Source organism: Panthera leo, chromosome A2, assembly GCF_018350215.1.
Source record: "Panthera leo isolate Ple1 chromosome A2, P.leo_Ple1_pat1.1, whole genome shotgun sequence".
Lineage (NCBI taxonomy): Eukaryota > Metazoa > Chordata > Mammalia > Carnivora > Felidae > Panthera > Panthera leo.
The window spans coordinates 146,005,684-146,033,129 of NC_056680.1; the positions used below are offsets into that span (position 1 = coordinate 146,005,684).

Below are 27,446 nucleotides of genomic sequence, written 5' to 3' on the forward strand. Positions count from 1 at the left end.
AGTCAGTTTATTTATAAAGACTGATTAAGATTCCTGCTGTTGAGTTGAGCTTTTTGGCAGTTGAGTCTAAAAGCTTTAAAATACTATACGTTGTAAATCTCCTTTTTCCCTCCCCTCACAACTACCCATTAGAAACCATTAAATTGAAAAGACAGCCTTGTTTTCTTCTTGGGAAGAAAATTAATACAGAAGACTGTGTTAATAGTTACAACATGTTAAAATGAAAACTTCTTTCTTGGTTTTGACCTTTAGGTCTTTTTAGTTTTTGATAATGCCATTTTTGTTCAACCAGTTTTTATTTTTATAAAATTATTATAGAAGTAATGCAGTTGTGCTAATTAATAACAATTCAAACAATATAAAATGCTATAATATGAAAAGTTTCTGCCAAAGTAGCAAACTAACATAGGTGGCTGATTCCCTTCCCGAGAAATAAATCCTGGAAAAATAAAATGAGAGGCAACTGGCCTCCAGAAACTCTTTAAATGAGATCAAATGCTGTCCCCTAAATTACCTTGAGTTAATTTTTACTCCTTCACTACAGAAACCAGCAGCAGTAGCCTGTACAACTAGTGCCAGAATTCAAAGAATAACATTAGTGCATAAACCCTACTGGCATTAAGAATTGATATCACTAGATACAGACTGACCATCTACTCTCTATAATTCATTTCTTCTTTCTTAGTTTGCATACATAATACATACATATATAAAATTCATTTCTCCCTCCCATCACCCTTCAAGTCCAAGAAGACTGCCTTCTACTGCCTCCAAAGGGTCTAAAGGTGTGAAACCCTTACATAGGAGGATGATGGTAGAATTGATTAATCTGGTTCTTTGTGCCTAGGCTTCACTAGCTTATGGCTCTTCTCTTCCATTTTCCTTAAATTCACTGGTGCTGATGCTAGTTAAGGCCTGACCTTTGGTCCCCCCCCCCCCAGTGTAATATATCTTAATGAAAGAATAGCTGACACCCTGAAAAATATTACCTCATAGAGCAATATAACTAGATAGTTGAGGACTACAGCTATCTCAAAAGAAATCGGCAAACTGACAACATATGTGATCTAAAGCAGAAATATTATAATAGGTAAACCAGGAATTTAAAACAAGCATGATTGGGGCACCTGGGTGGCTCAATCAGCTGAGCATCCAACTCTTGATTTCACCTCAGGTCATGATCTCATGGTTCATGACTTTGAGCCACGTGTCAGGCTCTGCAGTAGGATTCTCTCTCTCTCTCTGCCCCTCCCCTGCTTGCCTGCATTCATTCATTCTCTCTCTCTCTCTCAAAATAAATGAATAAACTGAAAAAAATAACAATAGAATAAGCATGATTAATATAATTAAAGGTATAGAGGGACATATTAATAATATGAAATAAGATCTAAAAATCATAAAAACAGAACCAAATGGAAATATTAGATATGAAAAATGTATTTGAAATGAAGACTGCAACAAATACTACAAATAGAATGGATGTGAATGAATAAATTAGTTGAAAGATTAGAATGAATACTCTTTCAGGAAGAAATAGAAAAAAAAGGACAAAGAGATAAAAAAATATATATATAAAAGAAAACCAAAGGACGTGGAAAAGAATTGTGTAAGTACCAGCATCTTAATAGCAGTAACAGGAGAGAAACATAAAATTTTAAGAAGGCAAAATACTTGAAGAAATAATAGAAGTAAACTTCCTAGAATTAAGAAAAGACCAAAGGCCTCAGATTGGTGAAAGGGCTTATATAGTCTACCAGCAAGGAAGAATAAGGGGAACACTTACACTAAAGTAAGATTACATATTACTTACACATTAAAGTAAGATTAAGAATATCAAAGGAGGGGCAGTTGGGTGGCTCAGTCGGTTAAGCGTCCAAGTCTTGGTTTCGGCTCAGGTCATGACCTCATGGTTCGTGGGTTATCAAAGGGGCGCCTGGGTGGCTCAGTTAGTGAAGCATCCAACTCTTGATCTCAGCTTGGGTCTTGATCTGGGGGTCATGAGTTCAAGACCCTCATTGGGCTCTGTGCTAGACGTTAAGCTTACTTTAAAAAAATCAAAGGGAAAATTCTGAAACATTTCAGAGAGGAAAATGACTTACAAGGGAATAAGATAGATGGATAGATGGATGAATATCAGACAGCTCAACAGCAATAGTGAATGGAAGAAAACAGTAAAGCTTAAAAATACTTGAGGAAAATGACTTTAGTAGGGGGAAGAGAGAGGGAGAGAGAATCTTAAGCAGGCTCCACATTTAGCACATTTAGCCCGATGCGGGCTCAATCCCTGGACTGTGAGTGAGATCATGACCTGAGTCAAAATCAAGAGTTAGACACTCAACTGACTGAGCCACTCAGGCGCTCTGAAATGACTGTTAAGCCAAGAAATTTATATTCTCCCAACTTTCATGTGTTAGTGAGAAGTAAAATATTCTTAGGTATATTTGCCTCAGAAAGTTTGCTATAGGAAGACCCATATTGGAAACCAATTTGGAAGCAAGACTCAGAAATAAATTGAGATGTTGAAAGTATGTGATAAGTGATGATCAAATTTTCTTGAGAAAATTGATTGTTGCCAGAAGAAAAACACTACAACCAAAATTCTAAACAATGAAACTAAAATGAGGGAAGGGGAAATGGGCCACCATATATAATTAAAGTATTGTAGTTGGACTTATAGGTAAGAAAATATTCTCTATTAAATCTTCATCATTCCAAATGTCTTATTCAAGGCTCAGGATCTAATGGATCTTTATTTTCTTTCAAGCTTCCTTTTGCTTTCCTGTGTCATCTGTCACTGCCACTGTTTCTTATATCCTGTGTCATTCTTTTTCCTGGATTCCTTTTTTGTTTTGTTTTGTTGGAATAGCTCCTCAAATAATTTTTCATGTGCAGTCATTGGTATAAATTTTCATATTTCTGCTGATCCAAAAATTCTTTTATTTCACCCTCATTGTTGGAAATAGAATTTAATTCCATCTTTTTATGCCTCAGAATTTTAAGTTATTATTTCATTGTATTCTAGCGTTCATTGTTTTGGGATTTTTTTTTTTTTTTTTTTTTTTTAGCATTCATTGTTACAGATAAAAAGTCTAGGGGCGCCTAGGTGGCTTGGTCGGTTAAGTGTCCGACTTCGGCTCAGGTCATGATCTCACGGTCCGTGAGTTCGAGCCCCGCGTCAGGCTCTGTGCTGACCGCTCAGAGCCTGGAGCCTGTTTCAGATACTGTGTCTCCCTCTCTCTCTGCCCCTCCCCTGTTCATGCTCTGTCTCTCTCTGTCTCAAAAATAAATAAACGTTAAAAAAAAAAAATTTTTTTTTTTTTTTTAAAGTCTAATGTTAGTTTGATACTTATTCTTTCATAGGTAATAGCCTGCTTTTTTCTCCCTCTCTGGAAGCTTTTAGAACTTTTATTCCTATAGTTCTAAAGTTTCTTTAGGAGATCTCTCTCAATTTCTCCCAGTATCCAAAAATAGCATTCTTATGAAAACTTTGGTAAGCCAAAATGGCATAAAGCAAAGAAGCAATTACCATTTATTTATAAAGAAAACGTTTTCCATCTTCCCAGATTCCCTAAAAAACCCTCTCTTAGGCTTTTCTGGTACGTTAGGACACATCTTGCTAACTGATGCACAAGATAAATTGAGATAAAGCACAGAGCTCACACACACAGTTCACAGCTCTGGCTACTTGATGCTGAGATGCTGAGTCTGATTCCTGGGGAGGTGCTGGGCCGGGCCACTCTCACTGCAGGGTGGTCGCTGCCTCTACGAGGGCTTACTGCACAACAGGCCCTGAATGCTATTTTTGCCCTTTACCTTTTTTTTCATAAAACTGAAAATCCTCCTCAGATCTCTTTCAGTTAGCAAAATCAAGTCCTAATATAGATCTTTCATATAAGCAAAGTGGCCTAATGTAAACTTTGGAAAAGCAGGGAGTACCTATATATAAAGTCTTTTTTTGCAAAATATGCTTAGCACCCAGGGCTCTTTCAGACGGGACTCCCACTTGTTCCATTCAGGGAAATTTTCTATAATTATTTTTTTCTTCTATCTGATTTCTCCACTCCAAGAGTTCTTCTCAGACAGATTTCTTACTTCATTGGTTTTATCCTCTGTGTCCCTTAACTTTTCTATCATAATTTCTGTATCTTTTGCTGTACTTGTATCATTTTTATCCTGTGACCACTGACTTTCTTTTTAACTATGCACATTGTTTTTCATTTTGTCATCTGATTTTTTTTTTGTCAGTTATACTTTTTTTTCATCAGTTTTACTTTTTAATATTATATTTTCTATTCCTCTTTATGGAACTTATTGTTTTACACATGTAATATTCTTTTATTCTTTACAAAGATAATGAGCTTGGGGTTTGTTTTTTTAAGTTTCTGTGATTTATTTTTCCCATTCTGTATGTTTATCTAGGCTCCTATCTTTGTTGAAATTTTTCTTATATGTCTTCTAATTCCTGTCTAAACATTAAAATTTATGAATAAAGGACTACATCTGTTAAAAAAAGATAATTGATAGTGACTTCCTGTGCAGTATATAGGCGTATTTCCCCACGGGCTTCTCCCTTACATAAGACACTGACCAGGGATTTTGTATAAGTGCATGGCACATACTGTCTACCAGGCTTTCTTCCCTAGTATCTGTGTTGGGAGTTACTTTAGGCTCTGCTCTCATTCTCATTTAGGCCCTTGTGTCCTTAGTACGCTCCCCACAGGGATGTCCTCTTCACAGCCTATTTGTGCTTTTGTATTTGATGACTTACTTATTTGGAAGTTTTCCATCTTTTACCTCTGGTGAGTAGGCTCTCTTTTTCTTGGCTGTGAGAGCCTCAAAATTTCTTATCTCTTGATGACATACTTTCTTCTTTTCTAGTGCTATTTTTCTTTCTTTTTGCCAGAATATCCTTCCTGCCAATTTTGTGGGGTGATGGGGAAGAAGGATAACGTAGTGTTTAGTTTACCATTTGAAACCAAAAGGCCCAAACTTTAGATATCGTAAGCAGCTTCTGTTAGTGAAAATCTGAGTCTAAAATGCTTACTAGTGCCACGCTGTAATTCTTATATATTTCTTTAATAAGAATATGTGAAATTTCCATTTAAAATAAAAAATAAGGTTTTTTTTCCTGTTTACAAAAGTAACAGATGTGGAGTATTACAGAAAGTGACATTTTTAATAGTTTCTTCAAGAAATCTAGAGTGCTTTTGAAGATGGATATGGAAAACTTTATTATTTTTTGTTGTTGAAATGTTTTTGAATTGTTATTGCATGTGGAATGGAGTAGAAGTAAGAATTAAGCTTAAGTGCAATTTGTAAAATTTAGGCAAAAGGCCGTTAACATAGATATATTTAGTGTAAGTTTCAATTAATCCCCTGATTGTTAGGAACTAACTCCTCAGGTACAAGTTTCCATTTTTATTTTTTAGGGGAAAAGTCAAAAATACTTTAATTCAGCTAAAGTAATGCCTAGTTTCAGTTTTGTAACTTCATGCCAGCAAAATGTTTTGAAAAAAATTTTTTTAGTGCCAATACACCATCTCTTGGAACCTGAATTCCCTTTCCATCTAAATAATAACATTCCAGATATTAATGTAAAATTTTCCTCATGACAGATATGGGAGGATATGTGAGAATTTTTCATATTGCTAAAATTCCCCAATATTTATACCCAGATATATGTTTTTTATATTTTGGTTTGGGTTTTTCTTTTTCCTTATAACTATAAAAGCAGTGTATATTGGAAAAATACATAGTATATAATGACAGTAAAAGTGTTCTAACTGTGCCTCCATAACTATTATTTATAGTTTGATGTATGTTCTTCCATTTTTTCTAATTATAAACATTTTATATATAAACATTTTTCCTTATCTTTAGTATGTAACAAAAATTATATTTGTAAACGTCTGTAAAGATTAATAGAAATTTTGCCTTTGAATATTCCTAGAATGCAATATTTGGAAACCTCCAAGAAAATTCAGTGAAACATTTTTACTCATACTTTTCACACATTTCTGCTTCAAGCTTGGTCTCTGTTGTGTCAGTCCAGAGGACTTTTGTGCTTAGGACATAGTATTTACCCTCCTTGTGCTGATGACACCCATTTCGTGGAAGTAATGCTTCTCTATCAGTATTTCCTTATTTCCTTATTTCCTTCTTCCAGTCCACTCCTATTATAATCATAACAACTTCCTAATTGATCCATGTATCTCAGGAGTCTGTCTGTGCTACACGTAAGTACTAATTTAATATTACTGAAAGTGCCCATAGTATTACTGCTCTCACCCTCCAGAGTCTGATCTTAACAGAAATCTCAACTTTGAAGAGACCCAGTACATTATCTAGCTCTACTTTGAAATTTTGGATAACAAAACTGAGGTCTAAAAAAGCTTCTTGCAAGGGAGTACCTGACTGGCTTCATCGGAAGAGCATGCGACTCTTGATCTCGAGGGTCGTGAGTTCAAACCCCAGGTTAGGTATAAAGATTACTAAAAAACAAACAAACAAACAAACAAACAAAAAAACCTTGATAAAATAATTTAAAAGTTTCTTGCATGAAATCACTTAGTTAATTGAGGAAGGTAAACTAAAACAAGATTTTCTACTTCTATTTTATTTCCAATGCTTATTCGTATTTAAGTTCCTAGATTGGTCTTCAAAAACCTATGGAACACACAGATCTGATTTCTGTATTATAAATAGTCAAAACTTAGATTGTGATGATGATTTTACAGTGAATATTTTAAATGAGTGAATTGTATGGTATATGAATTATCTCTGTAAAGCTGTTTAAAAGTCAGTAACAGATTTGAATGTATAACTGGGAGGTAAAACAACATTATGAAGAGTGAAAAGCATAGTGGATGTGGAAAATAAAAGAAATGGGGAAATACATAGTTTCTAGTATGCTTTGTAATCAAAGTAATATTTTGTAATACCTTACAGCATAGATTTTATAAGTGTGATATCCTTGAGTATTGAAAACCTGCCCAATGCTTCTTTTTTTTTTTTTTTTTTAAAGGTTTGTTTATTTTTGAGAGAGACAGAGACAGAACGCGAGTGGTTTGGGGCAAGAGAGAGGGAGGCACAGAATCCGACGCAGGCTCCAGGCTCTGAGCTGTCAGCACAGAGCCCAATGCGGGGTTTGAACTCACCCGACTTAAGTTGGGCACTCAACCAACTAAGCCACCCAGGCACCCCCCCCACTGCTTCTATTTTTAAGAAACAATCCTTGTCCTTTTTCTCTTCTGCTCCTAAGCTGCTTCTAGGCAAATTGTGACGATCTAGAAAGAGAAGCATATAAAATTTGGTCTTAGCATTCTTCATCTTCTCACATGCTTCTTCCTCCAACCCAATACTCCTTTCTTTCCCTCTCTTTGGTGATTCCACTCCCATTTTGTAAAATTCAAAATTTCTTTCCCTCTCCACTGATTTCCATTCCACCCCAAAATACCAATTTTCTCGGTAGGCTCTTACTTAAGTGGGTTATTGGATTAATTTATAAGTCATACATTTCTGAAATTTGTATTTTAGGAGATTATAGAACAGGGGTCAGCACACTTCTAATATGAAGAGCCAGATGTGAATATTTTCAGTTTTGTAGGCCTTACACTGTTGCTGCAGGTATTCAACCTTGCTATTACAGGGTGAAAATAGCCACAGATAAATGTAAATGAATGGATGAGACCTGATTTGACCCTAGGCAGGCTAGATCAAGCCATAGTTTGCCAGCCCATCTTAGAGAATTCTGAATTTAAAGGCTGAGTATTAAGATGAAATGGGATGGAGAAATTTAAATACAATAAATTTAGACAGTTACATCCTTTCCTTTTACCACTAATAAAAGTGTTGTCATTTCTTTACTATTTATTCTTCCAAGGTTATCTGAGAAATAGGGTAGAACGTTGGCACTTTTGAAAGTTTACCAAACCTCATTAAAAAAAATACCAGACTTTACATACCCACTAGAGACTATTGGCATGAGGATTGAGATTATTATTCAGATTAGGTTGATGTGCATGTGTGTATAAATATAAACGTAATTGTGTATGGACGGATGCAAATTATGTGTTGTGTAGTGTGAGTCTGTATTATTTTAGTATATATACTATGGACTGCATTTGGATAGTCTCTAAGATATTCCAAACAAATTTATTAAAGAGGAATATGAAAGGAGACATGAATTTCAGTACATGAGGCAAAAATAAATGCTGGATTATTTGGCCCTGCTAAAGCAGATAAAGACAAATGAAGATCAATGTGGCTAACATCTCTTGCCATAATATTCTTGATTGATTGAAATATTTTACTTCAGAGGCACCCTTGTGGCTCAGTCGGTAGACTGTCTGACTTGATTTCAGCTCAGGTCATGGTCTTACAGTTTGTTGGGTTTGAGCCCCATGTTGGGCTCTGCTAACAGCGTTGGAGACTCTCTCTACCCCCTTTCTCTCTCTCTTACAAAAATAAGTAAACATTTTTTTAAAAAAAGAAATATTTTACTTCAGTCTAATATTTACTTTGTGTTTTGAGCATATGATGATTGTTCATGTATAAAGGGAATGTAGTGTTGAAACAATGACATTGTTTTAGATTCAAGGCAATTATGTCATGATCCATAAAATTACATTTCAACTAATATTTCCATATAACAATGGTGAGAAAAATTTGCATTTGCTGTATCAGTGTTTTGCAAATTACTGGATAATGCAGAATAACAATCACTCATTTAATAGATTTCTTAGAAAAATAAAACATTGGGGCGCCTGGGCGGCTCAGTCAGTTTGGCGTCTGCCTTCAGCTCCAGTCATGATCTTGCGGTCCATGAGTTCAAGTCGCGTGTTGGGCTCTGTGCTGATAACGCAGAGCCTGGAGCCTGCTTCTGATTCTGCCTCTCCCTCTCTCTCTACTCCTCCCTTGCTCACGCTCTGTGCCTCTCTGTCTCTCAAAAATAAACATTAAAAAAGAAAAGAAAAAACATTATTAACTCTGGTCAGTTTGAGCCACTCAGGAAAATAAAATGACGTATTATCGCCCAAAATGTTTTATTTTTACTTGGAAATTATGTCATTTCATTGTATGTCATGAACAGATATTTTAAATGACTCTGACCTTATTAAACAAACCTGCATTTTACTTCCTGTCAGATTTGTGTTTTTCCAGGTCAACATTTGAATATTTTACCTTTACTATTAAGTTAGAACTGATCCAGATAATAAATCAGTTAACTAACACATTGACCTTTCTTCCCTCAATAAAAATGATTACAGGGGCGCCTGGGTGGCTCAGTCGGTTAAGCGTCCGACTTCGGCTCAGGTCACGATCTCGCGGTCCGTGAGTTCGAGCCCCGCGTCAGGCTCTGGGCTGACAGCTCAGAGCCTGGAGCCTGCTTCGGATTCTGTGTCTCCCTCTCGTTCTGACCCTCCCCCATTCATGCTCTGTCTCTCTCTGTCTCAAAAATAAAATAAAAAAAAAACATTAAAAAAAAAAAATAAAAATGATTACATAGTATACCGCTTTCTACCTCTTCCCTCCTTGTAACTCCTTCCAGATAGTTAGCATTCGTTTATTCTTTCAACAAATAGTTGGGTAACTGTTATGTGCCAGGCACTGTTTTAAGCATTGGGAACAGAATAGTGAGCCAAACTACCTCTGCCCTCATACAGCTTATATTCTAGAGTTAGAAGAAAACAATAAGCAATTGTTTATTGTTTGATATAAAAGTTCTATAGTATGTTAAAAGATCAGTGCTGTGGACAGAAGCAGAGCAGAGTCACGAGGGATTAATCTTGTATATAGTAGTTCTACTCTTACTTAACACAAATGTTGTCCTCTTATTTCCTCTTTTCAATTTATAGTTCCAATGACAGGATTCACACAGAGAGCAACCATTGATCCCGAACTGAATGAAATACATGTCTTATCTGGACTCAGCAAAGACAAGGAGAAGAGGGAGGAGAATGTCAGAAATTCATTCTGGATTTATGACATTGTGAGGAATAGTTGGTAAGGAGCTCTTGTCTGTGTTGCAATCCCAATGTAATATTTGTTTGAGGTTGTTGGTTTATTCAAAAGAAGAGGAATATGGAAGGCTTATGTCAATTTGTGATGTCTTGCATTTAAATGTCAGTGCAGGCACACCTCATTTTATTGCACTTGGCAGATATTGCAGTTTTTACAAGTTGAAGGTTTGTGGCAGCTTTGTGTCGAGCATGTTGACATTTTTCTAGCAGTGTTGGCACACTTTGTGTTTCTTTGTCACATTTTGGTGATTCTCAGAATATTTCAAACCCTTTCATGACTGTTGTATTTGTCATGGTCATCTGTGATCAGTGATCTTTGATGTTACCTTTGTAATTGTTTTGGGGCACCATGAGCTGCACACATAATGAGATGGCAAACATAATTGATAAATGTGTGTGTTCTGACCATTCCACCGACCAGCTGTTCCCTCACCTCTCTCACTTTCCTTGGCTCTCCTGATTCCCCGAGATATAACAATATTGAAATTAGGCCAGTTGATACCCCTACAAAGGCTTCTAATTGTTTGAGTCAAGGGAAGAAAGGTAGGCCTCTTATGCCGAACAGCCAGGTTGTGAATGCGGAGGAAATGTTCTTGGGAGAAATTAAAAGTGTGCCTCTGGTGAACACATGAATGATGAGAAAGCAAAACACCTGATGGAGAAAGTTTTAGTGGTTTGAATAGAAGATCAGACCAGCCACAATATTCCCTTAAGCCAGTGCCTGCTCCAGAGCAAGGCCCTGATTCTCTTCAATTCTGTGAAGGCTAAGAGGTGAGGAAGCTACAGAAGGAAAGTATGAAACTAGCAGAGGTTGGCTCCTGAGGTTTAACATAAGAAGCCATCTCCATAACCTAAAAGCACAAGGTGAGGCAGCAGGTGCTGATGTAGAAGCTCTAGCAAGTTATCTAGCAAGATCTAGCTATGATCATTAACAAAGTTGGCTACACTGAACAGATTTTCATTGTAGATGAAACAGCCTTCTACTGGAGGAAGATGCCATCGAGGACTTTCATAGCTAGAGAGGAGAAGTCAGTGCGTGGCTTCAAAGTTCAAAGGGACAGGCTGACTGTCTTGTTAGGGGCTAATGCAGTTGATGACTTTAACTTGAAGACCATGCTCCTTTACCATTCTCAAAATTCTAGGGCCCTTAAGAATTATACTGAATCTGCTGTGCCTGTGCTCTGCAAATGGAACAACAAAGCCCAGAACACAGCACATCTGTTTATAACATAATTCACTGAATATTTTAAGCCAACTGTTGAGACCTACTGCTCAAAAAAAAAGATTCCTTTCATTCTAGATGCCATGAAGAGCATTCAGATTCGTGGAAAGAGGTCAAAATACCAACATGAATGGGAATTTGGAAGAAGTTGATTCCAACCTTCCTGGATGACTTTGAGGGGTTCAAGACTTCAGTGGAGGAAGTAACTGCAGATGTGGTAGACATAGCAAGAGAACTAGAATTAGAAGTGGGACCTGAAGATACGACTGCATTGCTGCAATCTCTCATGATAAAGTGGTTTCTTGAGAAGGAATCTACTCCTGAAACAGATGCCGTGAAGATTGTTGAAATGACAACAAAGGATTTACAGTTATTGCATAAACTTAGTTAATATAGCAGTGGCAGGGTTTGAGAGGATTTACTCCAATTTTGAAAGAAGTTCTAATAGGTAAAATGTTAAACAGCATCATATGCTACAAATAAATCATTCATGGAGAGGAATCAGTTGATGCAGCCAATTTCGTTACACTTGAACCTTTACCAGCACGAGGATTCAACCCACACACAGTTGGAAATCTGTGTATAACTTGACTTCCTAAAAACCCAACATCTGTGGCACTTGGGTGGCTCAGTTGCTTAAGGTTCCGACTCTTGATCTCAGCTCAGGTCTTGATCTTAGGGTCATGAGTTCAGACCCTGCATTGGGCTCCATGCTGGGTATGAAACCTACTTAAAACAAAACAATCCCAGGAAAAACCCAACTACTAATAGCCTACTATTGACCAGAAACCTTACCAATAACATAAATTGATAACAAAAAAAGTTGATTCACACATATTTTGTATGTTTTATATATTATTTACCATATTCTTACAATAAGGTAAGATAAAGAAAATAGTAAGAAAACCATGAGAAAAGAGAAAATATATTTACCATACTGTATTGTAAAAACTCTGCATTGTAGTGGATCCACATAGTTCAAACCAATACTGTTCAAAGGTCAGCTGTATTATCTTATTTTAAGAAATTGCCACAGCTCCCCCATCCTTAAGTAACCACCACTCTTATCAGTTAACAGCCATCAATACTGAGGCAAGCCCCTCCACCAGCAAAAAAAAAAATTATGACTTGTTAAAAGCTCAGAAGATGGTTAGCCTTTTTTAGCAATCATGTAGTTTTTGATTCAGGTATATGCATAGTTTTTTTTGACATATTGCTGTTGCACGCTTAACAGACTACCTTATGGTATAAAAATAACTTTTATATGCATTGAGAAGCAAAAGAATTCCTTTGAATCACTTAACTACAATATTTGCTTTATTGTGGTGGTCTGAGGGTGCCTGGTGGCTCAGTTGGTTGAGTGTCTGACTCTTGATTTCAGCTCAGGTCATGAGCTCACAGTTCGTGAGATTGAGCCCATGTCAGGCTCTGTGCTGACAGTGTGGAGCCTGCTTGGGATTCTCTCTCTATCTCTGCCCCTCCCTCATTCGCACTGACACATCTGTGCTTGCTCGCTCTCTCTCAAAATAAATAAACAAACATTTGTATAAAAAAATATTGTGGTGGTCTGGAACCAAACCCACAATATCTCTGAGGCATGCCTGTATTGGGTAAAGAAGTCAATATTGGTGCCTGTGTTTACAGTGATGTTCAGTGAATGGATTTTACCTCTGAATTTTTCGGTTAGTAGATGATTCCTGGTCCAGAAATCAAGAGAATTATATTTTAGTCTAGAATTTGCTACCAAGTAGATGTGGGAACATGAGAAAAATGGTTTTTTTCATGTTTCCAGGTGGTCTTAGTTTTGGTAAAGGAAGTGATTTCAGTAGAGCAGGGTAGGGGGTATTATTTAGTGTTTTCAAACCGGCACCTTTTTGTTATAGAGCATCTGCACGTTTTGCTTCAGAAAACACTGGCCTAGAGAATCCTGTTCTAATATTCTGTGATTACTGCATAAGTGGATATTTTACAAACACAGGCGCTTCAGAGAACTACCTGCCCAGAGCAACTAAGGAAATTACTCTTTTCTTTTTTTAAGAAATTTTTTAAAATTATTTTTGAAAGAGAGGGAGAGCACAAGTGGAGGAGGGGCAGAGAGAGAAAGGGAAAGAATCCCAAACAGACTCCATGCTGTCAATGCAGAGCTCGATATGGGGCTTAATCCCATGACCTGATCCCATGACCTGAGCCAAGACCCAGAGTTAGACGCTTAGCCTAGTAAACCACTGATGGACCCTAGAATTTATTATTTTCTAAGTAGAACATTTATATTAAGCAGTAAAACTGAAAGAAATCTGTGAGTTTTTCATCGTGAATAAATAGATGGGATTATCTTCTCTTTCAGACTTTGGTTTGAGCTTTCATATATGCTGTTTGTGTTTCATAACATGAAGTAGGTTGTTCTTAAGTGAGGTTTTGGATCGACACTAAAAGAACATAAGAACTTCATTCTAACAAATTCACATTATTGTATGAGAATGACCAGAACTTTTAAGATTTGATGTGAACAAATTTATAAATTTTTTGTTGGTAATTAGACGTCCAGTTAATTTGCTTGCTAAGTATATAAACATTATGTATGTTGCTATTTTTTTAGGATAGAATGCCTTAAAAGTACTGTCTTACAGGTCTTGCGTCTATAAGAACGATCAAGCTGCAAAAGATAATCCAAGTAAAAGTCTTCAGGAGGAAGAGCCATGTCCAAGATTTGCCCATCAGCTTGTATATGATGAGTTACATAAGGTACCCTAACTGCATCGGCCTGTAAACTTTCCAAGGCTTATAATCTGAAAGAATCCCAAAATAGGTTTCTTACTATTTTTAAGTGTATTCGAATAAAAAGTTATAATACATAGCAGACATCCATAGAATATGTAGCAGACATTCAATATCATTTCTCCCTAAACCCCTTAATAGAATGAACACTTTCCCTAGTCCAAAATTCTTGGCACTTATTCTGTTTGCTTTGTAGCTGCATAGATCAGATTCATAGTATAACCTATTATTTCTGCACTACGAACACCCAAGTAAAAGATGTACAGTTTTTAGCATTAGGATACCTTGTCCCATGATATGAAAAAGTATATGTAACTTCTGACTTTAGATTTTCCCATTGTGTACGAAGTCTTTTCTCTCTTTTTTCCACTATGAGTGATGTGTCTTTTCAATTGGCCTCATGAAAACAGTCTTGCATTCTGAAGTTTTAGAGTCACTAAATGTTCAGAGTGGTTTCTTTAAACTACGTCTCCCTTAAACTTTACATGTAGTTCAGTGAATGTGAATGTTTTCAAAATTTCAGGAACTGCTTTAACACTTTGTATAAGTACAGAATATCACTAAAATTTTAATAGTGAAATCATTATTGTATTCCTTTTTCATTTCCTTTTTTTGGTATTGAATAATATAATATTTTAAAAAGTATCACCAATTATATACATCATTTAATATTTGGCAGTAAGCCTAAAAAAAATTAAGATGCTAAAATTTAAAAAGTTTCTAGTTACTCTTGACCTTCAGTGATTCAACATGTGTGTCAGAGTTTTATTAAACATCTTGTTTGTTACTATGACCAGCACTTGTTTAAATTAATAATCCCATATTTATTGCCCTAAATAAACTCTGTATCTTGGATTAGCTTCTTACTGTCATTGCTTTTGTTTCAGGTCTTCCATTGTCAGTATAATTGTGGTAATACAACTCATTTTAACATAAAAGGCAGAGTATTTAAGGAAGTAGCCATAGTATTTTAAAGTAAAATGGGAACAAGAAAAATCAAAAGAAACATTTGGTAGAAATGCAGTAATGTTTTACTACTGTTACACACTGCTACCAAAGTGAAGAAATTTTATTAGGACTTCCGTAGCTTCTTGAGTATGCTTGCATCTTAAAATGTGGCTTGTTTTGTTTATTATAGGTTCACTATTTATTTGGTGGGAATCCAGGAAAATCTTGCTCCCCAAAGATGAGATTAGATGACTTCTGGTCACTGAAGTTATGTAGGCCTTCAAAAGATTACTTACTGAGGCACTGCAAGTACCTGATAAGAAAACACAGGTATAAAAATAATTCACTGAAAACTTTTATTTAACATTATCAGCTACTGTTGGTATTACCTAAATTTTGAAGGTATGACTTTGTCTCTGGAAATTTAGTAATATGACAGTGTACGTACTGTGAAGATCATGACTTTTATAACTACCCTGTTGTTTTCCTTATTTTTGCTTTCCTCTTTCAAAGGAAGATACAAAGTGAAAATACATACTGATGCTAAAATTTTCTAAATATAGAACAAGGAAATTTTGAAACTGTTAAATGGAAGAAATTTCTGTGAAGGTGATGAGCCTAACCTTCCAGTAACTACTCACGGCCTAATCACTACAAATCACATCAGTTCTAGATTCTTGCTGTATGCCTGGCCTGTTGATAGCTTTCTTAACAGTGGATGTGATGGTATGGTTGACTAAATGCTATCTAATCTGATGTTTCACAATACAACTTCAAATATGATTGTGATTTTATGTCAATTATCTTTGCCATTTAATTGTAAAATCATGCCATCAAACATTTTCATATATATCTCCTGGTCATGTTTGCTTTTTACTAGTGAGTGATAAGCTACTGAAAAATATAGAAAAGCATGTGTGTCCTTTTGGTTATTGATAGTGTTCTGTGGTAATAAAAATTTATAGTTTGGAAAGAGTTTAGACTTTGATGATAATAGCTACTGTTTATTGAGCAATTTTTGTGTGCTAGATCTTGTATATTATTCCTATCATAAGGTAATTGAATAAGTTCTGTTATTATCACTATTTTGCAAAAGAAAAAATGAGGTGTTTTTAAATGGGTTATATAATTCATCTAGGATCACTCAGCCATAAGTGACACAGCCAGGTTGTGATCCTGACTATTGTAACTCCAGAGTTCATCACCTTACTGCCACTGTGACTACCACACGTGCATACACAGATGTCTTTGTGTATACTTATATACACAGACACGTTCAGATGTCTGTTATATATAATGCATTTATGTTTTGTATAGAATATAAGTAGGCATAAATTATTAGACTGTTTTCCTTTATCATATCATGTTTACTTACTGTTCCTTTCTCTGCTTTCCCAAGTTGTGCTTGAGAGGAAAATTAGTAACAGAGCTAGGTATTCTGTTACTTTGGCATTACTGTGAATAAATAGTGTATTTCCTATAGAATCTACAGGAGAAAGGGTCTGAATCTTCACATTGGCTGGATGACAAGAGATAAATTCTGTTTTATTAATAAGATTTAATGAGGCACTGTCAACTAATGTTTACAGTGCTAAAATGTTATTCCTTAATATTTTACTTAATGTTAAAGTTAAGTTTTTATAAGGATGAGACAAACTTGGGGAAATTATAGTGTTCTTTTTCTACTTCATATATAACAACTGGTAATTGGAATATTAAGTTAAGCTCTTTTTAAAAAATTTCCTGACCAAAAGCCCATTAGAAATTAAAGGAGATTTTTTTTTTAATGTTTATTTTTGAGAGAGAGAGAGAGAGAGAGGTGTGTGAGCTAGTGGGGGAGAGGCAGAGAGAGAGGGAGACAGAGGACATGAAGCAGGTCATTAGTTCTACCAATACACTGACAGCAGAGAGCCTGATGTGGGACTCGAACTCATTAGCTGCAAGCTCATGACCTGAGCCAAAGTCAGACATTTAACCAACTAAGCCACCCAGGTGCCCCTAGATTAAAGGAGATTTTTTAGTACTATATGTAAAGAATTGGAACTCACTTTATAACCACTTTCCTCTGGCTTTTAATTGAAAAAAATTAATCCATGGTTAATTAAAAAAAAAAAAAAGTCCTCTTACCCTTCAAAATAATTGAATCATCATCCCATTATTGAGGAAAAAACAACTTACTGTTTTGTAAGTTTTATATTTGCACACATAGATTCTTGTTTTGTTTAGCTGAAAAACAGGAATCATATTGCTTTGAATCTGATTTCTTTTAATGAATGATATATTACAAATATCACCATCTTAATACAAATTATGATTATAATGACTGCAATAGTGTTCTATTTTATGTATAATTTACTTAATTAGTTTACTTGGATGAAATGTTTAGATTATTTCCAGCTTATTTGCTATTATAAGTAATACTGTATTTAATATTTTTATATTCTTCCATCTGTACCCCTATCTAAAAATTCTGTAGGATATTGGTAGAATTGATGAATTATCAGTTGCCCTCCAGAAAGTTAATTTTCATTCCTTCCAGAAATAAGTAGGGTTATTCATTTTCTCACAGCCAAGCCATTTTAAGAAGTATTATTATTTTCTTAATCTTTGACAGTTGTTTTTCTCTTTTGAAAATATATCAGTTGGGGGTGCCTGGGTGGCTCAGTCTGTTGAGCATCCGACTCTTGATTTCAGCTCAGTCATGATCTCACAGTTTGTAGGTTCTAGCCCCATGTCAGTCTCTATACTGACAATGTGGAGCCTGCTTGGGACTCTCTTTCTCCCTCTCTCTCTGCCCCTCCCCAACTCATGCTCTCTATCAAAATAAATAAACATTTAAAAAAAAAAGAAAATGTATCAGTGGACAGACTAAATGACAATTTGTGGGAATCTGAAATACTACCTATTATGGCATGTTTTAAATTTTAATAAAGCACAAACATCATTGTTAGTGGCTTATGCTGCTAAAAAGGCATAAAAGTAAGGAATGCAAGTAGATAATGAATAAAAGAATAACTGGTAATAAATCATTTAAAACTTTAAATATAGGATAAAAGACTCAAATTTTCTGAATATGAAAATGGTTCATAAATAGTAACTGAAGCTGAGAAGCAACAAGTTTGTGTGACTGAACAAAGAGGCAGCCTTTGAAATTTTCTACATGGGAAAAGGAGTATGTTAGCCCATCTCAGAAGGAAACCAGAAAAGCCAGAAAAGGAGAATTTAAGAATATTTAAAGACCCCCCCCATCCATTTATATAGATTATTTTCAATTAGAATAGTAATAGTAGCATAAAAATGTGGAGCACAGTATTCTTTTTTTCTGATTGTGAGACTTTTTGACATTAGTGCTGGGAGCTAATGTCTTATATTGGAAAAAGTACTAGAGCTGAACCTGGGATTGATCTTCAAGCCTTTTAACTTAATCTTTCTGGAGATCACTTTGCTTATGTATAAAATGACCAAAGCATTCACCTAAGGGTCTTTATAAACATCAGTGAAACTTTACTTATTTAAGAAAGTTAACTGAGCACTTACAGTGTGCTAGACATCGTCCTAGGCTCTGTGGATATGTCAGTGAAGAAAACAAACAAAAATTCCTGCCCCAAGTTTCTATTTTAGGAAGGAAGACAGGTAATAAACATAATAAGAAATTTATGTTAATAAGTATAATATGAACTAAAACAGGTTAAGAACTATTTTGTACAGATGATTTTTAAATAAGAATATTAGGATAGACCTCACTGCAAAGGTGACATTTGACTAGTGACCTGAAGAACAGGAGGGAATGAATCGTGTAGATATTTGAGAAGAAGAGTGTTCCAGATAGGTAATAGACAAGCCTCTAGGGTTAAAAATATGCCTGGATTATTTGAGGAATAAATTGAGGAAGACACTGTGGTGGAAGTAGAATGAGTAGGGCGATTGTGGGAGGAGATGAGGTCAGAGTGATAAGAAGGGGACAGCTGGTGAAGAGTCTGGCTTTTACCCTGAGTGAAAGGAAAAGCATTGAAAGATTTTATGTAGAGGAATAATAACACACTCAGTCTTCTTTTAATAAAACCATTCTGGGTTTTCTTCCAAAAGAACTGAGTAAAAGGTTATGGCTGTTTTCACTCAGATAAGGAATTCTTCAGAAACAACAGGTTCGTGTGTTGGGAAAGATGAGTTCAGTTTAGTGCACTTTAGGTTTTAGAGATCATCTGTTAGCATTTGGAGGAAAGGCATGGGCCGATTATTACCTTTATGAGTCATCAACAAGGAAAAGGAGTTTGCTTCAAGAGCGTGAGAAGAGTAGAGAGATGTCGGGCCTTCTCTGAAGACCATCACCATTTGAGGGAAGGTGGAGGAAGAGACACTCCATAAAAGAGATCAAGAAGGCCCAGTAAGATTCTGGATAAGCTTTGAAGATTGCACCAACAGAATATCTTGATGGATTGGACATGGGTAGGAGAGGAGAGCAGTCAGGGAGCAGCTAGGGCATCTTGAGAATCTTGTCTGCTACTAATTTGAACAAACAATAAACGTCCCATTTTATTTTATTTTATTATTTTATTTTATTTTATTTTAGATTTATTTTAGATTTATTTTAGATTTGTTATTGTTTTAAGATTTTATCTTTACATAATCTCTACCCCCAGTGTGGGGCTTCAATTCACAACCCCGAGATCAAGAATCACATGCTCTATCGACTGAGTCAGCCAGGCACTCCTGTTTTAGACTTGAAAAAAACATAGACCACTTTTTATACCAACTCTTAGATGAATTCAGGAGTTTGAGGAACACTGATACATTGCAGGCAGAATAAACAGAAGTTGTTTTATATGAATTGAATAGAGCATGAAAATTACCTTTTTAATTTAAATTTCATATTAGATACCTAGTATTTCATTATATGAAACCTTACCCTATACTACTGGGCTAGCTTGTTTATTTCTGGTGTTCTTATGGAAAACATTTATGTATTCTGTTTAGTTAAAATATAAATTTAGAGGGAGAGAAGTATATTGTATGCCAAGAAATCTGTCTTTATTCTTAATGGTGCTGCACAATACAGTAAATAAAGTGCCACTATTATTTTTTCTTGTAACGTTCAAGTTTCCAAATTTGTCGATGATTTGGGGGTAGAAAGGAGCAAAAGAAAAACTTTTTTATAGGATTAATTCCTTTTCCTTTCAGTACAGGGCCCAGTTGTTGGCCTAAATAGAATTCTAGATCGCAGACATAAGTCCAATGATAAGTTTTTGCAGGCTAAAGAAAGCTTAGAAAAAAGATGAGTGGAAACATACCTTCCGGGAAAATGGGTCTCTTGACTGGATTGAATAGGATGGTAGGCACGTTGGTTAGGTTATTTCAGGTAGCAAAGGATAAAGACATTCTTAGGATCCCTCACTAGAAGAGAAGTTATTATGAGAATATCCAGAGAATTAAGGCATTCCCTCAGCGTTTGGACAGTGAGGCCTAATGGAGAATCGTTTAGCGTCTTAGAACAATTCTAGTGAGGAGCCACGATAATAGCTTTCCTTGTAACTCAGCCTCTTGGCTTTCTGCTTCTTTCCACCTACTTCTCCTGTTCTGCTGATTATTACAGTCTCTGCTTTCCCTAACCTCCTAGCATCCATCCATCCATGCATGGATGGATGGAAGGAAGGAAGGAAGGAAGGAAGGAAGGAAGGAAGGAAGGAATCGATAGATGTAGCTTCAGTAAATAAATAGGTAGGTAGATAGGAAAAAAGGAAGGCAAAGAGGGGTAGGAGGGAAGGAATCCACCTACCATGTCGCGCCTTCTGTTTACCGACGTGTGTGTTTTGTGTGCCTTTTGTGTCCTTGTGTATCTCACGTTCAGATTCTTTAAGAGAGTACCTTCTTAGAGAGGGCTCCCTGGAGGTAGTATCCCTATTGGGAAGAATTCTGCCAGGACACTTTATAAACTGATCAAGCTTGAGAGGATTGCTTTCGTCTCAGGTGCAAAACTGGTCTAAACCATTTTGGACAAGACGGTAGAGTGACATGACCTCTGCCCAAGGAGCTCTCTCATCCGAGGGCTTAAGGGCTAACTGACAATCATGGTACTTATCGGATACAATACAGCTGTAATATTTTGCTAGTCTTTGCCCTGCTTGAAATACAGGTGTTCTATCACTGAGATTAACTCTTAAAGACAGGAAATTATTGATGCCGTCAGCCTGAACACCATTGTGAAAGTCTCATTATTTTCCTCACCCAAATGAAATTGTCTTCTCTACTTATTCTCTATACAATATTTTGAAAAACATCCTAACTTATTAGTTATTAATAAATCCATATATAATTATAACAATGGGATAGTATCTTATTTAAATAGATAAATAGTCCCAAGCAGACTTTTATTCTTTTGGAGAACTAATGCATTGTTTCTTTTTTAGCTCTTATATTGGCCAAGTTCGTTGTCTGAACCTCAGTTTCTTATCTGTTTTTTTAAAAATGATAATAAAACATCGTCATTGTAAGGGGGATAAATGAAGTAATATATGTAAAATACTTGATACATTGTCTAGCATATAACAAATACTTGATAAGTGGTTGCTACAATTGTTATTGTTATTGACTGAGACAGGAAATAATCTTGTTAAAAATATTTGAGCCATTTAAAAATATATATATATTCAATCAGTGTCCATGATACTCGTGAAAAGAAAGTATACTCATGTCTGTTTCTGACCTGTTAAGGACCTCTAATGGAATGTATATTGCACAAATCTAATCAAGTATTTTTATTTTATCTCTACTTGTTTCTCATGAAACATATTTGGCTCTTTTGCAGTTTTGTTATGTAAAATATTTGACATGTTCACTATGTTTTGTAGTTGATTTAATCTTAGCTTGTAGTTTTAAGAAGAGGGTAGGAGGTACTCCTACCCAGTCTCTCGCTCCACAGCTGCCTGTGACCTCCTGGCATCACCGTGACGTCTCCAGGAACTCCACAGCTGTACTGTCTCCATGGCAGTATTCTTACTTCTGGATTCCCAAACACAGGGTTTTTTTTTTTAGATATCTACAGTGACTCCTTAGACACAATATTCTACTCCAGGTCTGAATGACATTTCTGATGTTTTCCCATAACTCCAGACAATTATTGTTCTTGTTTACATTTTCTAGGTTTGAAGAAAAGGCCCAAATGGATCCCCTTAGTGCTCTGAAATATTTGCAAAACGATCTTTATATAACTGTGGATCATTCAGACCCAGAAGAGACAAAAGAGGTAAAAGTGATAATAAACTTCCGAAAGTGAGCATTAAGAGAAAAAAAGTCTTTCTAACTCTTACTTGCTGATTTTGCTCTTAGATGTTTAAAGGAAAATGGGGAAATGGGATGACATTAATAATTTTTAAAATGGCATAGAGCAGGGGGTACCTGGATGGCTCAGTCGGTTGGGTCTCAACTCTTGATTTCAGCTCAGGTCATGGCCTTTCAGTTTGTGGGTTCGAGCCTGCGTCAGGCTCCACACTGACAGCATGGGGCTTGCTTGGCTCGCTCTCTCGCTCTCTCTCTGTCTCTGCCCTTCCCCTGCTTATGTGCACATGCTCGCTCGCTCTCTCTCTCTCTCTCTCTCCCCCCGTCTCTCTGAAAAAAAATAAAGTGGCACAGAGCAGATGAAATAAAAATTGAAAAGGCTTACTTTCATGTGATAACAAAAGGTTCAGGCCACACAAAAAGCCCTTGATCCATTCAGAAAAGGATTCTCAGGTTTAAAATTTTAATTTAGACTTTAGTTTTGTGTGTTGGGAAGCAAATAGAAATTTTTACTTTCATAGTCCCATGCTTCTTTCACTTAAGGATTACATGCCTCAGTTTGAGTCTTTTTTTTTTTTTTTTTTTTTTTTAAGAGAGAGTGTGTGAGCAGGGGAAAGGGGCAGAGGGGGAGAGAATCACACACGGGACTTGATCCCATGACCCTGGGATCATGACTTGAACCAAAATCAGAAGTCAGATGCTCAACCGACTCAGCCTCCCGCATGTCCCTGAACTTTTCTGTTGGTACTCCAAAATCCCTTAAGAGAAGAAAGAAAACTCTCCTCTTTTGTAGGGACAAAGTGAAGAGAGGTTGGTAGGAGTTAGAATCCCTTCTACCTTGATGTCATAGCAGGATAGTTGGACTACATTCTACTGACTTCATTCATTAGGAGTCCCTAACTTTGAGAATTAATAGCAGGTCATTACTTTTCAGGGGTTTGTTGTTGTTGTTGTGGTTACCTAATATGGAAGGGAAGGAGAAGATGTAATATTTTTAGGGGTAATCTGTCCCCCCAGTGTGGGGAATATTTGCTTATCTGTGGTGGGTGAATATACCTGCAGTGAATTTCATAGTCATAGCTGGTCTTCCTACTAACTTCTGAGATTCTTTTGTCACTTTAACTTTTGCCAAGCATCCTTGTTCATAGTTCATCTTGCAACATCTGAACTGCAATCCATTTTACCTTCTACTCACAGAATTGGTGCTGACGATATCTAGTTCTGTCCTTTCCATCTACTTCCCTGTTATCTGTTGTTTCACTTTGGCTTTGTAATAGCAACATCAGGCAGTGCTTTTCTTTGTTCCCCAGTAACACAGGCTTCTGATTTAATGTCAAATCACTTTCAGGTACCAGGTTCATTGTACTTTCAAGCAGTAGAACCTGTGTGTCCTTGGCACCAAAAACAAAGAGCTTCTCTTTCATAGTTGCTCTTACTTAGTATTGGTTGTAACCCTTCTCTAGGTGGAGAATCAGCAGAACACAATTTAGGACCATCTGAAGGGGGACAGTTAATTGTCTTCCTTGCGCTTCAATCAATTCATGATACTATTTGAAATGGGGAAATTATCCCCAAGTAGCAGAATATGTTTGGTTTAATCTGTTATGGCTTATAACTGAACATAGTTGTAAAGAGCCCATTAATGTGCATTGTATTAGACCAGGCATTTGAACGTTATAAATAAATTTCCTTGTGTTTTCTCCATTGTTATTCTGACATGGCTGTTACCAGGAACATTCATTTTTCTCTTATTTTTTGTTTTGGTTTGTTTTGTTTTCTTTTATTTTTTAAAACCAAACCAGAACAGAGGCTCCTGGGTGGCTCAGTCAGTTAAGCATCCGACTTGAGCTCAGGTCAGGATCTCACGGTTTGTGAGTTTTAGCCCTGAGTCCGGTTCTGCGCTGACATTGCAGAACCTGCTTGGGATTTTCTCTCTGCCCCTCCCCGCCCCCGTTTCACTTTCTCTCTCAAAAAAACCCAACGACTTAAAAACTTAAAACAAAATATTGCAAAGTAAATAAATTCAATTGTGCCAGCTGCAAGTAGGCCAAAGAAAACAGTTCGTTCTTAAAGCTAGGCTAATGGGAAAAGCCAGGACAGGGAGGTATCTTGAGTTCAAATTGAGCCATTTTTAAAATTTTGGTAGCAGGTTTCTCTTTTTATCGCTTCCTCGGTAGTTTCAAATTATGATTTTGTATGCCACAGACTTCCATTCCATTTCTTAATAGCTGTATCTGTTAAGAGTTGCTTAGCCCTAGTTGAAGTTAGTTAAAATGGTGCTCTGCACATGTGTGTCAGCATCTGAATCACTTCCAAAGTTATTCAAAACAATACCCTCACCCTAAGAGTCTCTGTCTGCTCTTATGTAACAGAAAACTGAAAACACTCCTGACATTGAGAATTACTGGTCTGTGAGATTATTTTGTTCTAAAATGTGTGAATGGATTTTGTTTTGGTAAAAGAAATCCCTTGGTGACAGTTCTAGGATATATACTCACAGTATTTGTTAGTAAGGCATAGAGATCTTCACTCTCCTTATACCGTTCCACTTATCAAAACAGACCTTACTGCTGTTTTCTGTAGTAACTTGTTTTTGTCCTCTGTGTATATTTTACAAAATGTTTATTGTATTAAATGATTGTATCAGCAACTAAAAGTGGTTCTCTTTTGGGGGGCACCTACTATGATGATCACCATCATTGTGCCTATATTGGAATGATGGCGGATTACCAGCTATGTGCCAAATAATGATTCTTTGCTTTCCTTCAGTCTCCCGAACATGGATTCTGAATTGGCAGTGAGGTCCTGATAAACCTTATGAAAATGATATAATTTTCTAGAAAAGGCCCAAGAGAAGGTTGCCTAAATTATTTCTGCCATTTTCAGAAGATTCTATAATAGAGAAGGAATGAGAAAAACAAGTTTTCAGCCAGTATTACACATTTTGTATTAATTATATTTCTACTGAGCTTCCAAAGTACTGGTGTCATTCATTTAACCAATGTGTATTAAGTCCTTACAACATGCCAGGCATTGTTCTAGGCACAAGAGGTGCATTAGTGAACCAAGCAAAATACCTTCCTGGGTGGTACTTACTACCACTGAGGAAAGACAATAAACTATTATATAGCAAATTATAAAGTACAGTTTATAAAGTATATAAGTTATATAGTACATTGGAAACAGGTATAATGAGAAAATTAAAAAGAGATAAAAAGGGTCAATAAAGGGAGATCAGAGTTAGAAGGGGTGAGAATTGGGCAGTTGCAGTATTAAGTAGGATGATCATAACAGGCCTCATTTAGAAATGAGCTGCATACAGGGGCGCCTGGGTGGCTCAGTCGGTTAAGTGGCCGACTTCGCCTCAGGTCATGATCTCGCGGTCCGTGAGTTCGAGCCCCGCGTCGGGCTCTGTGCTGATAGCTCAGAGCCCGGAGCCTGTTTCAGATTCTGTGTCTCCCTCTCTCTGACCCTCCCCCGTTCATGCTCTGTCTCTCTCTGTCTCAAAAATAAACGTTAAAAAAAAAAAATAAAAAAAAAAATGAGCTGCACACAGACACTTGAAGGGTGTGAGGGAGTCTAAGCAGCTAATTTGGGGAAGATAATTCCTAGTAAAGGGAGGGCTAGAAAAAGGACCTGAGGATGGGAACATTCTGGCTTTGTGTAGAACAGCAAGGAGGCCACTGTGGCTAGAGCAGAGGTAAAAATGTTCAGAGGAGTCAGAGATGAGGTCGGAGAGGTAAGAGCAGGGATTGGGAAATCATATGGTGAATGACTTCTTAAGTCACTGTTAGGACTTTGGTTTTCACTCTGAATGAATAAGGAGCCAGTTCAGGGTATTGTGCAAAGGAATGATAAGATGTGCTTTATGTCTTACCTAAGATCACTAAGATCTAAGATTATTCTGACTGCTGTATTGAGAATAGACTAAAGGAGAATAAGAATGGAGGCAGAGAGGCCTGTAAGGGAGACCACAGAAATTCTAAGGAAGGGATTATTGTAGCTCAGACCCAGTAGCAGCAGTAGAAATAGAAGTAGAGTAGATCAGATTCTCAGTAGATGTTAACGGTGGAATCACCAGTGGGAATGCAAACTCTGGTGCAGCCACTGTGGAAAACAGTGTAGAGTTTCCTCAGAAAGTTAAAAGTAGAACTACCCTATGATCCAGCAGTTGCACTACTATTTACCCAAAGAATACAAAAATGCTAATTTAAAGGGATACATGCATGCACTTTGATATTTATAGCAGCATTATCTATAATAGGCAAATTATGGAAACAGCCCATGTGTGCATCGATTGATATTATGTGTCTGTGTGTGTGTGTGTGCGCGTACACGTATATACAGTGGAATATTATCAGCCATAAAAAAGAATGAAATCTTGCCATTTGCAATGACATGGACAGATCTAGAGAATATTATGCTAAATGGGTAAGTCTGAGAAAGACAAATACCATATGATTTTACTCAATGTGTGGAATTTAAGAAACAAAACAAATGAGCAAAGGGGAAGAAAAAGGAGAGGCAGACCAAGAAACAGACTCTCTCTCTTTTTTTTTAAGGAATCTCTGCACCCAACATGGGGTTCAAACCCATAACCCAGAGATCAGAGGTCACACCCTCCACCACCTGAATCAGCCAGGTGCCCCAAAAGACTCTTAACTATAGAAAACAAACTAACGGTTACCAGAAAGGAGGTGGGTGAGAGTGGGTTAAGTCAATGATGGAGATTAAGGAATGCTCTTGTGATGAACACGGTGATGTATGAAGTGTTGAATCACGATGCTGTACACTTGAAACCAATATTACACTGTATGTTAACTAACTGAAAATTAAAAACTTTTTTAAAAAGTAGAACCAACAGAATTTTATGATCGACTGGATGTAGTGTTTGAAAAAAATGACTCCAAAGTTACTAGCCTTAGTGGATGGAGTTACCATCAACTGAAATGAGAAGGCTGTGGGTCATCCCAGTTTGGGGTGCTGAGTGTGGACTCCTGACTGGGACCAGGAGTATAATGTTGGATATATCTTCAGTTTGAGATGCTTGTGGAACAGCCAGCCTTATACATTGAGGTGATAGTTAGATATTCAAGTTTGGCTTTATTCAGATTATATAGTATCACTTGATACCTGTTAAAATCCTAGGTCAGTGCATACCAGTTCCACTAAATCAGGTTGTTAAAATAATAGTTTTCTCCCTACCC

The 27,446-nt window shown here is 36.5% G+C and overlaps 1 protein-coding gene across 2 annotated transcripts in view; it reads left to right on the forward strand.

Annotated features, from left to right (window-relative positions):
* MKLN1 (muskelin 1) overlaps positions 1–27,446 on the forward strand; it is a 212,545-nt gene that overhangs the window by 169,722 nt on the left and 15,377 nt on the right. For both annotated transcript variants that reach the window (XM_042924831.1, XM_042924822.1), the window contains exons 13-16: positions 9,858–10,005; positions 13,872–13,986; positions 15,158–15,297; positions 22,105–22,207. In XM_042924831.1, the coding sequence (XP_042780765.1) occupies positions 9,858–10,005; positions 13,872–13,986; positions 15,158–15,297; positions 22,105–22,207 (506 nt within the window). The remainder of the gene's footprint in view (positions 1–9,857; positions 10,006–13,871; positions 13,987–15,157; positions 15,298–22,104; positions 22,208–27,446) is intronic.